Here is a 15,198-nt window from a genome sequence, read left to right on the forward strand (position 1 = left end):
AGACTTATTATCTCATTTCTATTATTAAATGGCTTTTAAAAGGCTGTGAGGCAGACCTATTATTAAATTTCAGACCAATCTGGTATCTTTAGCTTGATGAGGCTCAACCACTTGAACTCCACTTTCCTAAGATGGTGGACTCTGCTATTTTCACAAAGCCAAGGAATTTTTGAAGCATAGAATATCAAAGAAAGAAGATGTACAGATGGTATTTTTAACAAAGAAAAAAGGACTTTGCACTGATTTTGCTTAACTTTTCTGTAGGATAAAATGTTCACCTTGATTTTTTTAATTTTTGGTCTCACTACCAAAAATCTGAAAGTTAAGGTCAATTCATGTCATAGAGATACCCTCACTTAAACAGCAGGATAAAATGAGGAAAATTTTTAAGCAAGACAACTATCACCAATCAGAAAATCTTAGAATTTTAATTTTTTATTTACTCTTTTTTTTTAATATCTGACTTCTCCTAGAGGAAAACAATGAATTGTACCTAATTCTAAGTAAATTTACAAGAGTCCACCTACTCCAGCCAAGAATGAATATAGTACTTTAAATATATTCCATTCTTAATTAAACTAAGAGACCAGAAAATAATTACCATGGTGTACATAGATCTATCTACTATTTTATTTTGTAGTAATTGCAAATGAAATTCAAGGATGAAGGGATCAAAGATACCTAACAGCTAAAAAACAAAGCAGTTTTCTTTGGCTTAAATTCATATTAATTCTGAGAATTGAGCTCAGCCACTACTATCTAATTGCTTTCTTTAGAGCCACTCTTAAGTTATTTATGATTGTGGGTTCAGTTCCAGTGTTGGGGGAGAGGTTTCTCCACCCCCTCATTTTGTCCAACTCTCCACAGCCACCAACTAGGTGTCCTACAGTTCAACCCAGTTCTGACATTTTCCCAGAGATAGCATCGGATTCCCTAGGCAAAGGGCTCAATCCTGCAAGACCGCCCTCTACTTCAGATGCCAACAGAAAACCCAGGTTGTTATCTGTAATTCCAATCAACTGGCAATAAATCAGAGATTCCCTCAGCCCCTTCCTTGGGTTTGATGAATTTGCTTGAGCAACTTATAAATCTCAGAAAAATGTACTCGCTGGAGTTCCTGTTTATTATAAGAGAATAAAACTCAGAAGAGTCAGATGGAAGAGATGCACAGGGCAGGGTATGGAAAAGGGGAGTGAAGCTTTCATGTTTCTGAGTTCTCCCAGCATCTTTGCCTATTCAACAACCTAGAAACTCTCCAAACCCTGTCCTTCGGGGTTTTATGGAGGCTTCATTGCACAGACAATATTGATAAAATACTTGGTCATTGGGGGCAGGACTCGTCCTCAGCCCTTCTTCCCTAGGGAAGTCAAGGAAGAGAGAACTGAAGGTTTCAACCCTCTAATCTCATGGTTAGATTCACTGGCAACCAGCCCCATCCTTGGTGCAGTCCAGGATGCACTCATTAACCTAACAAAAGACTACCTTTGTGGCTCTCAAAACTTAGGAAACTCCAAGGGTTTGGGGAACTCTGTGCCAGAAAATGTGATGAAGATCAAGTGTTTATTTCTTATTAGAAATCACAGTATCACAGTTATCAGTGTTGAGGAGTTAACACCTCAGAGCAATTCTTTGGACCTCAAATGAACAGTCTTTAAGCCTAAGCTCTTTGAACCTCTATAAAATATGCTTACAAAATCCCAGCTTTTTGAGAAATGGATCTAATCCAGGTAGTTAAAATCAAAAGGCAACAGATAAAAGTGAAAAGGCAAAAGAGAGACCTTATTTGCTCTTTCTACATTTAGAAAGAAACTCAACCTATGGTCCCTGTAGAGAAAACCTCTTAATATGAATGGGGTATCAAGTTGGCTTGGGAGGTGGGGAAATGGGAGACATGGCTTCTGGAATATAGAGAAGGTGCTACCCATCTAGCTCTGCTGAACCAGAGCAATACTATTTTCTACTTGCCTATTTGAACTGTATTCTATGAAGTCCAAAATTGAAGAATATTTGGGGAATGCCTCTGTAATTTACTTCTTGTTACCTTCACCACTGAGAACATATAATTATGGTAGAAAGTTAGTTCCCTGTCTCTTCTTCTTTGTTTGAAAGCATGATTCTTGTGCTACTGATTATTATGTAAGTTTTCCATAGAATTTCATTTATCCAATCTGCTTTGATTAACTTACTTTTACTGTCTTCTTTAAAATGATAGTAAATGGTAAAGAAAATTATAAAAATGATTATTTATTGAAAAGATGGGAAAGAAAGGACTTGGATTATGTAAACTTTGTAAAGGACTGGATATTCAGTGGGTAAATAAAAAGAGGCTACAAATATTGTACATTTACTAGTAAATTTGTTTCTTACAGAGGTATGGATTAACAATTCTGAAGTTATTTTGTTTTTTTACTAGAGTTGACCAATTATGTAAATATATAGGTAAAGAAAGTCAAGTTTCTCTATGTCAATGAGAAAATTAGAAATAAAGAAGGAAGGTTAGAACTAATTTTGTGATGCTGAATTGAAGTCAGAGGTAACAGTATGGACTCATAGTTTTGTTGTTGTTAGTATAGATAGATCAATAATTAGAAGGATAAATATAGATCTGTGTGCACAAGTTAGTATATATACATGTATTTTCTAGCTCCAGCTACTGAAAGGAATTGAAAGCAGTAGCAATGAGCATAACCGCTCCTAGTATTTGATTTCTGAACACCATTCTCCAATAAAAATGACTAGAGTTCCTTGGAAAACTGGTTGATTCCAAGGCTGAGGCAGGAAAAATATGAGTATGGGGTGTTTTGTGGCTCTAGAAAGGAAAGTGTTCAAAAAACAAACAAAAAAGACAAAAAAAAAAAAATAGAAAAAAACAGGAGCATAATAAATGGCATTAGAGCCAACCTGGAAGAACTCCTGGTGGGCAAAGCTAGAACAACTTAAACATAAAGCTAGGGATGGATTATGTATCAGAGAACAAAGTACCCATGAGCCTATATTGATGTTAATAAATGATTGAATAAATAAATGAATGAAGAAAAGGGTCAACTATTCCTCCCAGAAGAATTCCATTTAATAAATGTAGAAGGAATGAGGGAAATGGAAAATCACCAATTGAATGCCAAATGAATGCTAAAATTGATGGGTGCAAGTTTAAATAAAAAGAGGATATTTGCATAGTCTTAAAATAGGGCCCTCCAAATGTTTAGGAACTTTACAGCAAAGAATCAACTGTAGGTAATGGCAGACATCACCTTGACCAACACAGGATGGTTAATATCAAGTAATATATATCAGCTTAACCTATTCCTGATACCACGTGCTGAGAAGGGCATAAGCACCTGCATAGTATCCTTCTCAGTAGTGCAGAACTTCTGTCTAATCATGAGAAAACATAAGGCAGACCCAAACTGAGAGACATTCTACAAAATAACTGACCAATACTTTTCAAAAGTGTCAAGGTCAAAGCAAAAGACTGAGAAACTATCACGTATTGGAGGAGACTACATGATGGCTAGATGAAAGGTAGAATCCTGGACTGGATTATAAAAAAGAGTAAAGGGTATTAGCGAAAAATGATCTGACTATATATCTACTTTATTTAATGGTATAGCACAAGATTACTTTCTTAGTTTGGGTACTTAGTCTATGGCTATGCAAGATATTAACTCTGTTCTTAAGTGCAGAGTATACAGAATTCTATTCTAATTTTGCAACTATTCCAGAAATCTAAAATTATGTTAAAACTTAAAGTGAAAAATATTCAAAGAGCAGTAAGATTGTTGTAGTTTTTTGTTTTGTTTTGTTTTGTTGTTTTTTTTTGGCTGTGCCCACAGCATGCAGAAGTTCCCGGGTCAGGGATAAAACCCTTCACACAGCAGTGACCATAGCCACGGCAATGAAAATGCCATATCCTTAACCCACTGATCTACCAGGGAACTCCTAATGTTTATTTTTAAATAAAAATCATATATAAAGTGTACAACATGATGTTTTGATAGGCATATACATAGTGATTGAGGACTGCAGTCAAGCTCATTAACTAATCCACCTCCTCACGTAGTTAATTTTTCAGGAGAGGTGAGTTGTTTTTAAAGGAATTCTCTATTTCTTCCTGTTTTAGACAGCATGTTAAAATTTAATTCAAATTCTGTGGCAACCTTGATAGCAATTAATTGTAAGCTCTTTTGATTTTTATTTTATGTGATAAGAATGTTTAACACAAGATCTACCCTCTTGACAAATTGTTAAGATCTACCCTCTTGACAAATTGTTAATCATACAATACATTATTGTTAACTCTGGGTATGATGTTGGAGAGCAGTTTCCAAAGCTTATTCCTTCTGCTTTACGGAAACTTTACATCCTTTTGATTAGTGAGCCCACCTTTCCTCCTCTTCACTCCAGCCTCTGGAAATCACTATTCCACTCTCTGATTCTGTGAATTTTAGTGTTTTAGATATCTCATATAAGTGGAATCATGAAATATTTCTCTGTGACTGGCCTATTTCCCTTAGCATAATATCCTCAAGGTTTATCTATATTGTTAGATATTTCAGAATTGCCATGTTTTTAAGGCTGAATAGTTTCCCATTGTATGTATACAGCGTATTTTTTCTTTATCCATTTATCTGCGGGTGGCATATATGTTGTTTCCATGCCTTGGCTATTGTGATTAGTGCTGCAATGAACACAGGAGTGATAATATCTCTTTGAGATATGGGTTTCAGTTCTTTTGTATAAATACCCAGAAGTGGGACTGCTAGATCATCTGATAGTTCTATTTTTATTTTTATTTTTATTTATTTATTTATTTTTTGGTCTTTTTGCCTTTTCTAGGGCCACTTCCCACAGCATATGGAGGTTCCCAGGCTAGGGGTCTAATTGGAGCTGTAGCCGCCGGCCACTGCCAGAGCCACAGCAACTCGGGATCCAAGCCCCGTCTGTGACCTACACCACAGCTCACGGCAACACCGGATCCTTAACCCACTGAGCAATGCCAGGGATCAAACCCACAACCTCATGGTTCCTAGTCGGATTCGTTAACCACTGCCACAACAGGAACTCCCTGATTTTAGTCTTTTGGGAAACCTCTGTGCTGTCCTTCATAGCAGCTGCATCATGTTGCATTCCAACCACAAGTATACAAGGGTTCCAATTTATCCACATTATGGCCAACACTCGTTGTCTTTTGTTTTATGATTATAGCCATCCTTACAAATGCGAAGTGATAACTCATTATGGGTTTCATTTGCATTTTCATGATGATTAATAACATTTAGCATTTTTTCATATCCCTCTTGGCCGTTTGTATATCTTCTTTAGTGAAATGTCATTAGCTCATTTTTAAGCAGGTTATTAATTTTTTTCTTTTACTATTGAGTTATAGGTGTTCTTTACATATTTTAGAAGTTAACCTCTTTTCAGATATATGGTTTGAAAATATTTTTCCCCTAATTTTGTGTATTTCCTTTTCACTCTGCTGATTGTTTCCTTTCAATTTGATTTTGTTCCACTTGTTTATTTTTGTTTACATTGTTTGTGCTTTTTGTGTCATTTCTGTGAAATCATCGTTAAGACCAATTTCATGTGAATGCTTTCCTATGTTTTCTTTCTAGGAGTTTTACAGTTTTTAGGTTTTATGTTTAAATCCTCAATTCTTTTTAAGTTGATCTTTGCGGATGCCCTAAAGGTCTAGTTTCATCTTTTGCATGTAATAATTATAAGCTCTGTTAATTTATAGACTGTGATCCATGAATGGATACATATTTATTCCATCCGCTGTGTGTACACACACACACACATATATATATGTATATAAGTATACACACACACACATATATATATACAGATAAGTATGTGTGTGTGTATATATATATATATATATATATATATACACATAATGTGTGTGTGTGTCTCCAAATTCTAATATATTTGTTTTTAGATAGCCTATCTAAAATTTTTATTCTTCAGTTAAGAGTAGAATTCCCTGAATGATCTGAAGACAAATACGATAAACTGAGTTGACCCTCAAAATATTTTTCATTTATTTATTGACATTTGTTGAGCACTTAAGACATATATGATGCCTAGGCATTTGAATGTTGTTCTACTAATATTTGAACTATCTGAAAAGAGGGATGTAGGTATCAAAGGCTGTGTTGGGGCAGAGGGATTGAATGGTCCTCCATAAAGAAGTGATCTACTGCACAGAGGATGCAGAGAGGCTAAGATTGAAAAGGCTATAGGAATCCTGGCAAGCAAGGAGAAGGATCAGAATTAAGATAAAGATGATTAACATGGATAAGAGAGAATAAAATTTTGGTAGCAGAGTTGTTAGAAATGAACAGATACAGAAAGAAATTAAAAATGAGCTTGAGATCTTGAAGACTTTACTCTGGAAAACTTATAAGACTGAAGTACCTGCATGGACACAGGAAACCAGAGAGGAAGAGCAGGTTGGAAATGTCAGAACAAGTTCAGCTTAATTGCTGGTTGACACTCTGAGATGTTTATAAGACAGTTATGAATAATTATTTACTGTGGAAGAGGTCGAACTAGCCAGAGATGGGTATTTTATAGGCTTTGGTAGAAACATAGTGGTAGAACCCTCAAAGGGATGAGCTTGTAAATAGAAAACAGAATGGAAACGTTTATGTAACACAACTTATAAGTGAAAGAGCTGGGATCCAGAAACATGGATTCAGGATCCAGTCAGTAACTTTAACTATTGATTTTCCATTCCTGGGTTAGAAGTCAGAAGTCCTTGGGTAACAAGGCTTTGTGGATTTGAGACAAAGTAGATAACTTCTCAAGGTCCTTGGGTTTCTTGTCAGATAAATGAAGCTGGACTAAAATTGAGTGTTGGTAACTTTGGGGTGATCTCATGACCTTTTGAGAAGGCTGTGACCCCTTTTCATGAAGTAGAACAGGTGCACCAATACAATTCACATCCACTCATGGACACCTTAAAACCCTTTTCTTAGCCCTAGGTTAAAATCCCCTGGACTAAGAAATATGAACATTTCACACATGGCTAATATGCTGCTATATTAAGAAAAGATGACCCCTAGTTGATTAGTTACTTCTTAAACTGTCAAGTGATCACCACTCCAGCAATCCATTAAGTGGTTGTTCAGCATCTGCCTCGCTGATGGTTTGGCTTGGGTTGTATTTCTCTGTTTTGGGACTTTGATTTCTCTGAGTGCTGCTGAAGTCTTTCACTTGAAGACATATGTCCTTAAAAGAAAAAAACCCGTTTCAGATGCATTTGGATTGAACCACTATAAAGAAGTTATGGTGTTTACCTGAAGCTAATAAAATAATTTGTTTTCCCTGTAAATGAGACCTGAAAAACAACCAAAATGTCAATACCAAAATCAATTTGAAAAAGATCTACTATGAAATTAGGTTTCTCAAATAAAATATAGTTTAACAAGAGGGCATTCACTCTGTCTTCCTTCTTATGGGGATACTTTTCATTAGAATGTAAAAATGATGGGATGTTTTGAAGCAGTAAACTCAGTATGTATCAAACTTGATGGTTTTCAAGATCAAAGGATTGAATTTCAATTTAAATGTATGGATTTTTATTAAAAAAACAAAGTATCTCACTGGAAAATAGATCAAGTGACATTTTGTGTATTCTTTCTATGTCACCTAAGGAAATTGCAAAATTCAATTGCATGCATTCAAAAGTGTGTAAAATTTGGTATACACAGGCAGGAAACTACTCTACAGATTTTTTTTTAAAGTACATTAGTACTATTCTGCCCTTGAGTCAAAGTGCATTAATATTTTCATTTTTTCTCTGTAAATTTTGGTAGAAAGACTGTTCATTATTGTTGAATTTCAATATGATTGCAAATTAAATGATGTAAAACTCAATAAAGTAAAATACACAAAAGACCAATTAACATGTTACCTCAGTAAGTATACAGAAGAATGAGAGAACAAACTGTTCTACACAGTAGCGTATAATTAAGATGTAGTCATAAATCAAGGAAATATTATAACTTGTTTAGGTGCACAGGTGGCTTTTAGAAAGATTGATTAGCTCTTCTGGCCCCCTTGAGATGTGAGTTCGTAGTTATTCCTGCAAAATTAAAGATTTCGCAAACTTCCCGCAGTGTATATGCCACAATGCAAACATCATGCTGGAGATAAATGTTTGCAAAGTGTTCATGTCTTTGTCCATTCCTGTTCCAGATGCTCTCTACGATGTCATCACTGTGGGAGCCCCAGCTGCCCATTTTCAGGGATTTAAGAATGGTGGTCTTCGGAAACTACTCCATAGATTTGAAACCGAAAGAAGAAAGTAAGTGATGTCAGGATGCAGTAATGATTTTTCCCTTCGGAGAAATTTGTATATAAGGTTAGAGTAGAGAAGCTTGGTCTGTCACAATGAATAGTTCTTTTTTTTCTTTAATCTTAATTAAAATTTAGTGGCGTATAAGTTGACTTACAATGTTGTGTTAGCTTCAGATGTACAGTGTAGTGGATCAGTTATTCATATACATATATCCATTCCATCCCAGATTCTTTTCCCAAGTTGGTTATTGCAGAGTATTGAGTAAATTACCTTGTGCTATATAGTAGGTCCTTGTTACCTATTTTTTGTATAGTAGTGTGTGTATATGCCAATCCCAACCCGCTAATTTATCCCCTCCTACATTTCTCCTTTGGTAACCATAAATTTGAATTCAAAATCTTTGAGTCTATTTCACTTTTGTTAGTTATTTTGTATCATTTTTATTAGATTCTACATATTAGTGATCTATTTGCCTTTGTCTGACTTACTTCACTTAGTATGATCATTTCTATGTCCATCTATATTGCTGCCAATAGCATTTTTCCATTTTTTTTGTTGTTGTTGACTGAAAAATATTCCACTGTATGTATAAATTACATCTTCTTTACCCAATCTGCCGTTGATGGACATTTGGGTTTCTTTCATTTCTTGGCTATTGTACATGATGCTGCAAAGAACATTGGGGTGTGTGTCTCTTTTCAAATTATGGTTCTCTGTCAATGAATAGTTCTTGATGTCTCTAGCCCATTTAGGAAAGTAAAGTTGTTGACTTAAAAAAAAATACTTGAGGAGAAATTAAATTATAATAAATGAAATGACTGAGATAACTAAGCATATTGCTTATAGAGTAGCACTCTGCCAGTGGAAAATTTTTCTAGAAGCCATGCTATTAAAAAATAGTATTCTGGTATCAACTATTGCTCTTTCAATGGAATGGGGTTCAGATAGAGATATAGCTGAAAGCATAGTCAAATTTAACTGTGAAGCTAAAGACACTTAATGGAGAACATAAGTCCTAATTTATGACTCTGACCCTACTAGCAATTTCCACTGTGGCCTGAGGCAAAGACACTTAACTGCCCTCTCATTTAATTATGCCATTTGAAAAAGAGCCATGATGTAGAACTCTATCACTTAAGTGATGAGATTAAAAGAGAAAACTTAGGGAAAAGGCAGGGCACAAACCCCAAAACATTATTATCTCTGTTATTTATAATTTTAATATACTTCCTCAGCTTTTTGTTTGTTTTTAGCTATTTCTAAATACTGCATCAGTAGTTTATCCTGCATATACCAACCGAGTTTATTCTTTAATACCTTCTGATTATGACTATACTTGTGTAATTCATGAAGAGTGTTATCCAGGTGTGAAGAGTAACTTTTCCATTTCAAGTAGTTACTCTTCTTGGATTAAGAACTCAAAATTTTAAAACTTAGGGGAAAATATTTATTGCTCAGTCATAGTTGGTTTAGTAATATTAGAAAATCTGAGTGGCAAAACCAGAACCTTTTTTTAAGTTTTATGGCATTTATCACGTAACCTTTGTTATTCAATGTTACGTGTCCAGATGTTCAGGAAAAAAAGGACTAAAAAAAGTTAAATTGTGTAGCAGATATACTGTTATATAAATGTATATACTTATAATGCATATACCTACATATTACCTACATATTTTTTTTTCTTTCTTATTTTAAAGAAGTTGATTTTGTACTGGTACAATATGTTAACTCCCCTACAGTTCTTATTAAGATTTCTCCATTTTTTTGTTTTTGATTTTTTTGGGGGAGGTGGCTGGGTACATAGTTCTATGAGCCTGTATCACAGGTGGAGACTAGAGTAACATCACCCATAATCATCATAAATAACTGTTCCGTTACCACATGGAAACTCCATGGGTTATCTCTTAATAGCCACACCCTCCCCCTAGCCCCTTCTGCTGCAGAAAGTTGTTCTGTTGCCTTATTATTGCAACAAGGAGTGGATGTCAGAGTGCCACCTAGGGGCTCAGAGGGGAGGGACATCTCCTATTTGGTTTATAGAGGTTGAAGGTGGTTCATGACAGACCCCATGGGGAAAGGGATGCTATCCCTTTGCTGAAATGAGAATAGGAGTGAAACATAGTTTTCTGCCTATGGCTTTACTGGGGAGGGAGGTTTCCCCATCGACCCCCTGATGCATCATCCTTTGAGTGGAGGGGACACCTCTGTTTCTGTGATATTCATCACCAGAACCGGCAGGTATGGTTAAAAGTTTTCTGTTCCGTTGGATGACCATTTTACTAGCCTTTTGATTTTTCTTGAGTGCCATCTTCTTTGGCATTTTGCTGCATTGAAGGTTTCCCTGAACACAGTTGTGATATATAGGAAGCAGGGAAAAAAACAAAACAAAACAACAACAAAACATGGACTTCATTGTGATGTCATTTTCAAGTCCTAAGGCTTCTAGCCGATCTGCCTTCCTTTCTCTACCCCTTAGAATCTTCTGATAAAAGATTTATGTGTTTTGTCCAGAGTGGTTGTGCATGCGTGTGTCATTAGTAGGAAAAGTAAAATAGATTGTTTTTATTCCAACTTTGGATGGGTAGTCTCTGTCTTGAGAATTCACAATTTGTTTTTCTCAGTCACTTATTGAAGTACCTAACACGATTAGAAAACTAAAAACTGTCCACAGGGTTCACAGACTCTACTTGAGCATACAGTGCATTGGTATGTGAAACATGGAACCTAGCCCTATAATTTCATAAAATAGCATTAAACACTCCTGGCAAAGACGAGTGTTAGGTTAAATGTTTAGACCCTAATTAATATTTCTTGAGTTTTACATATCTTCATAAAATCTGAATTATTCAGTTTTTCACTCCTCACTGGGATGTTTATGTACATATAAACACACACACGTACACACACACGTACACACTCGCGGCTCTAGAATCAAATTTAAAATAAAAAAGTATATCCAATGCTTGTAAGCGTTGATTTGCCTTAGAATTTTTCATGTATGTTGAAGATTCCATTGCTTTATTGATAACTTTCTTAATGAAATACAACCTGTTAAAGTTAAAACAATACCTTTGCGTCACTCTTAAAGGTACTCTCTGTAGGATATGGGACAAATATGGCTTATGGAGACAATACACACATGAGCATATTATCAGCTTGTCTATCAACCTGAGCCTCAAGACTAAAGTCATAGCACACTAATCAAGTTATTTTCTGCAGGCTTTTTTCAGTGACAAAGATTGCATTTGTCAGTCAAAAGCAGTAATAGAGAAGTAAATGTGGCTCTATGAAATGACTTCTCATTTACATTTGGAAAGACAGAGAATCACATTACGTGAAGGAAGTTTTCTTTGCCTCTTTTTTTCTTTTGATACCTCCCCCCCGCCCCGTCCTCCCTCAAAAAAGACAGCCAAGTCTTTCAGATCAGTTTTTAGAACTACCACAGCCATTGTTACTACTCTCTGTCTTTGATTTTCTCAGCTAGGCCAATGAAATTCTGTCATCTGGGAACAGATGTAATTTATGTGTCTGTTCCTGAGTGATCTATTTTTTGATGAATACATTGACCACATAATGAAAAGCTTTTTAACATAAGAAAGGCTTGCTTATAGTATTCATATAATGTAATTCAGATCACATAAAAAAGTATTTTAAAGACTACAAGATAATTAATTACGAAGATTGATTTTTTTTTTTTAAAGCGCAAATGTCTCAGCTCATTACTCTTTGTTCAGAAACTTTCAAAAAGTTCATGCTCATTCAGTGGAGGCTCAAATCCTCCATGACTTCACCCCACTGATTTTCTCCCTTCATTACCTCCGTCTTATGTAGTCGTTTCTTAATGCTGTGCAAAGTGTTTCCTTAGTGGATTTTACTTTTCCACCTCTTCCCCTTTCCTTACTCTGTTCTCTTTCACAAGAAATTCTTCTATTTTTATCTCCCCAGTATTTTCCATTTCTTTCTATCAAAACCATACACATAATCCTACTGAAAATTCTGCACATGATCCATCCTAAGATTCTGCCTTCCCCATTATGTCTTCCTGATGCCTCAAGTTGATTCGACTCTTTATCCTAAAATTTTATTCCTACTCACCTTACAGGTTTACTAGGTCACAGTTATGGTGTACTAGGTTTATTCCAGGCTGATATTTCTGTAACAGTTTGAGTAATAGACGACGTTTTCTTGAATTTTTGGATTTTCTGGGGTGTTCCACAGAGTACATCGTATACAAGTGTTCCGTAGATCAAATTCAGCAGGCACTGGAATTCGTAAGCGTCAAATGTAATCTCTGACCTAAAGTGCTGAAAACGCCAGTGGGAGATAAAGTTTCACAAATAATCATAATGCAATAAGGTCAATATTATATAAAGCAGAGGTGCTCAACCTTGTCTGCACATTAGAATCACCTTTGGAGCTTTAACATTTTTTCTTTATACCAGGATATCACTCAGACGTATTAAGTGAGAGACCTGGGAATGGAGCCCAGGCATTGGTAGGTTTTGAAAACCTCCCAGTGAAGCTAGTGTATGGCTAGGATTGAGACCTGCTGATATAGATGTAAGTGAGTAGTGATGGGAAAAGACAGGTGAAGGGTGTGGAGAACAGAAATAGGGATGGTGGCACAGATGAGTTAGACTTCAAAATATATAGGACATCCATTAGTAGTTATTAGGAGGAAAGAAAATCTGTGTAAAGGAATATCTGTTACAATGAAGAAGAAAAACCTTACTTTTCTAGCTTCCTGGGAATTTTTCTTTGAAGAATCCCAAACTCATTAAATAGTTGCAAAATGGGAATTCCTGTCGTGGCTTAGTGGTTAACAAATCCGACTAGGAACCATGAAGTTGCGGGTTCGATCCCCGGCCTCGCTCAATGGGTTGAGGATCCCACGTTGCTGTGGCTGTGGCGTAGGTGGGAAGCTACAGTTCTGATTATACCTCTAGCCTGGGAACCTCCATATGCTGCGAGTGTGACCCTAGAAAAGACCCCCCCTCAAAAAAATAGTTGCAAAATGGGACCAAAGATGAGAATAAAGCTGTTAAGAATTTTGATTTGGGAAAACTTGGGCCTGAATAATGTGAATGAACAAAACCAAGCATATTATCAGGCTTTTCAAGCTTTAAATATCGACTTTGCTAGGAGAGCCAAAAACCCTAATTACTCACATATATGATTTAAAAAAACCCAAATCAGGATGTTTGTAACCCATGTATTCGCGTGCTCATCAAATACGTACATGTTCCTGGAGTCAGTGCTCTTTGAAACCTTGTGGATTCCTCCCTCAAATTAGGAATCGGTTCTTTACTGCCAGTAATATTTAAAAGAAAGTGAAAAACCACCATGACAACACATATTTTGCCTGCTTTGATCATTTCCAACTTCCACAGGAACCTCAGATTGAGCGAGAACTTTCACTCAGCAGGAACATGAGACCTTTTAAAAGCACTGCCATTTCATTAAGATAATAAGGCATCTCATGAAAACCAAGGGCCTTTCTCAAGAAGAAGCCAAGCCAATGAGGCACAGTGTTCACTCTTGGAGAATATAAATTCTCTATGATCTTCGTATTCATTAGGAATGGGGTCAGAGCTAACTCCACACAAGAGATCCTAATGTCCAGTGCCTGCTTTGAGTATCTGTCATGATTTTTCCTCCACTTCCCCATCCCTAGACTCTGCTCCAAGGCCCATAATCAACACTGACTACCCCACAGTTTCAAATGGAAGAGAGAAAATGTATCATTTGGAAAAGTCAATAGGAAGCAAACTAAAACTTTATTGATAGAAAGCTGTAAGCGGCCCTTGAGGCTGTGACAGCTTGAGCCTGTACTAGAGTTGGGGGGAAATTTTCCAAAGGAAAATAAAACAAGAATACAAAGAGGTCAGCAAACCAGTCTTACTTTTTATGAGAGCAGTGGTTCTACAATCACAATGATTATACAATTTCTAAGAAAAAATTTCCTTACTATTGTAAGGAGAAATATGAGTAGATGTATTCCTATTCTCTGTTATAAATAGGAGGTTTCTTGGGTAAAATGAGAAATACCATCAGGGAAGGAAGTTTTCTGTAGCCTAAAGTGTGGCAGGGCTCCAATGAACCAGAAGTGAGAGAACTGGATGCAAAATCATACCACTACTTTTGAAATACATTCATCAGATAGAATCCCTAACCATTGCTTAATGGGGGAGGGGTTAAAGCATAAATTAACATTTTCCTTTAGTGCTATGAAGCTGAGATGTCTAAGCAAAACTGTCAGAGTTTTCCAACTCTATCCATTTGGTATTTCCTCCAGTCACATATGAGTAGACTAGACAGTAGTGACAACGATGTTTGTTTCAAATCTTTCACTTCCATGCTTAAGAGAAAGATTCTTGTTTCTTTTTATGAAAGGGAATGAGGGATTCAGACATATTCTTTGAAACCTTATTGTGACATCTGTGATTTGAGAGCCAGTGTTTTTTTCTCCTTTTTGGAGCTTCTTCTCTGTCTCTACCTTGACTTCTGGATTTTGCTCAGAAATTTATCTTGTCACTCACTAGCAGAACAGCTTAGAGTCTCAGACCATAACTACATAAATCTATGTACTATGTCTTATGTCTTTAAAATATTTTTGATTTATTTTAGTGATATATATATATTTAATAATATTTGCTATTGATAATTTTCCAACTTAGCAAATATCTTTATTGGCAAATATAGAAAAGTCAAATGAAGGAGATTAAAATCACCCATAATTTCTCTCCTCAACAAGATAGTTCCTGGGGGCATATTGGTAAAGTCTCTTCCAGTTTATTTTTCCACATAATCTATGTCTTCATTTTTTCCCTGTATTAAACTAAAATTTTAAAGTAGCTTAAAATGACTAATTCTCAAAGTACATAAGTTGC

At 35.8% G+C, this 15,198-nt stretch overlaps 1 protein-coding gene across 12 annotated transcripts in view; it reads left to right on the forward strand.

The window, feature by feature from the left end:
* INPP4B (inositol polyphosphate-4-phosphatase type II B) overlaps window positions 1-15,198 on the forward strand; it is a 743,160-nt gene that overhangs the window by 552,767 nt on the left and 175,195 nt on the right. For all 12 annotated transcript variants that reach the window (XM_003129178.6, XM_021100667.1, XM_021100673.1 and 9 more), the window contains one exon: window positions 8,206-8,314. In XM_003129178.6, the coding sequence (XP_003129226.3) occupies window positions 8,206-8,314 (109 nt within the window). The remainder of the gene's footprint in view (window positions 1-8,205; window positions 8,315-15,198) is intronic.

Source organism: Sus scrofa, chromosome 8 (genome assembly GCF_000003025.6).
Source record: "Sus scrofa isolate TJ Tabasco breed Duroc chromosome 8, Sscrofa11.1, whole genome shotgun sequence".
NCBI classification, from domain to species: domain Eukaryota; kingdom Metazoa; phylum Chordata; class Mammalia; order Artiodactyla; family Suidae; genus Sus; species Sus scrofa.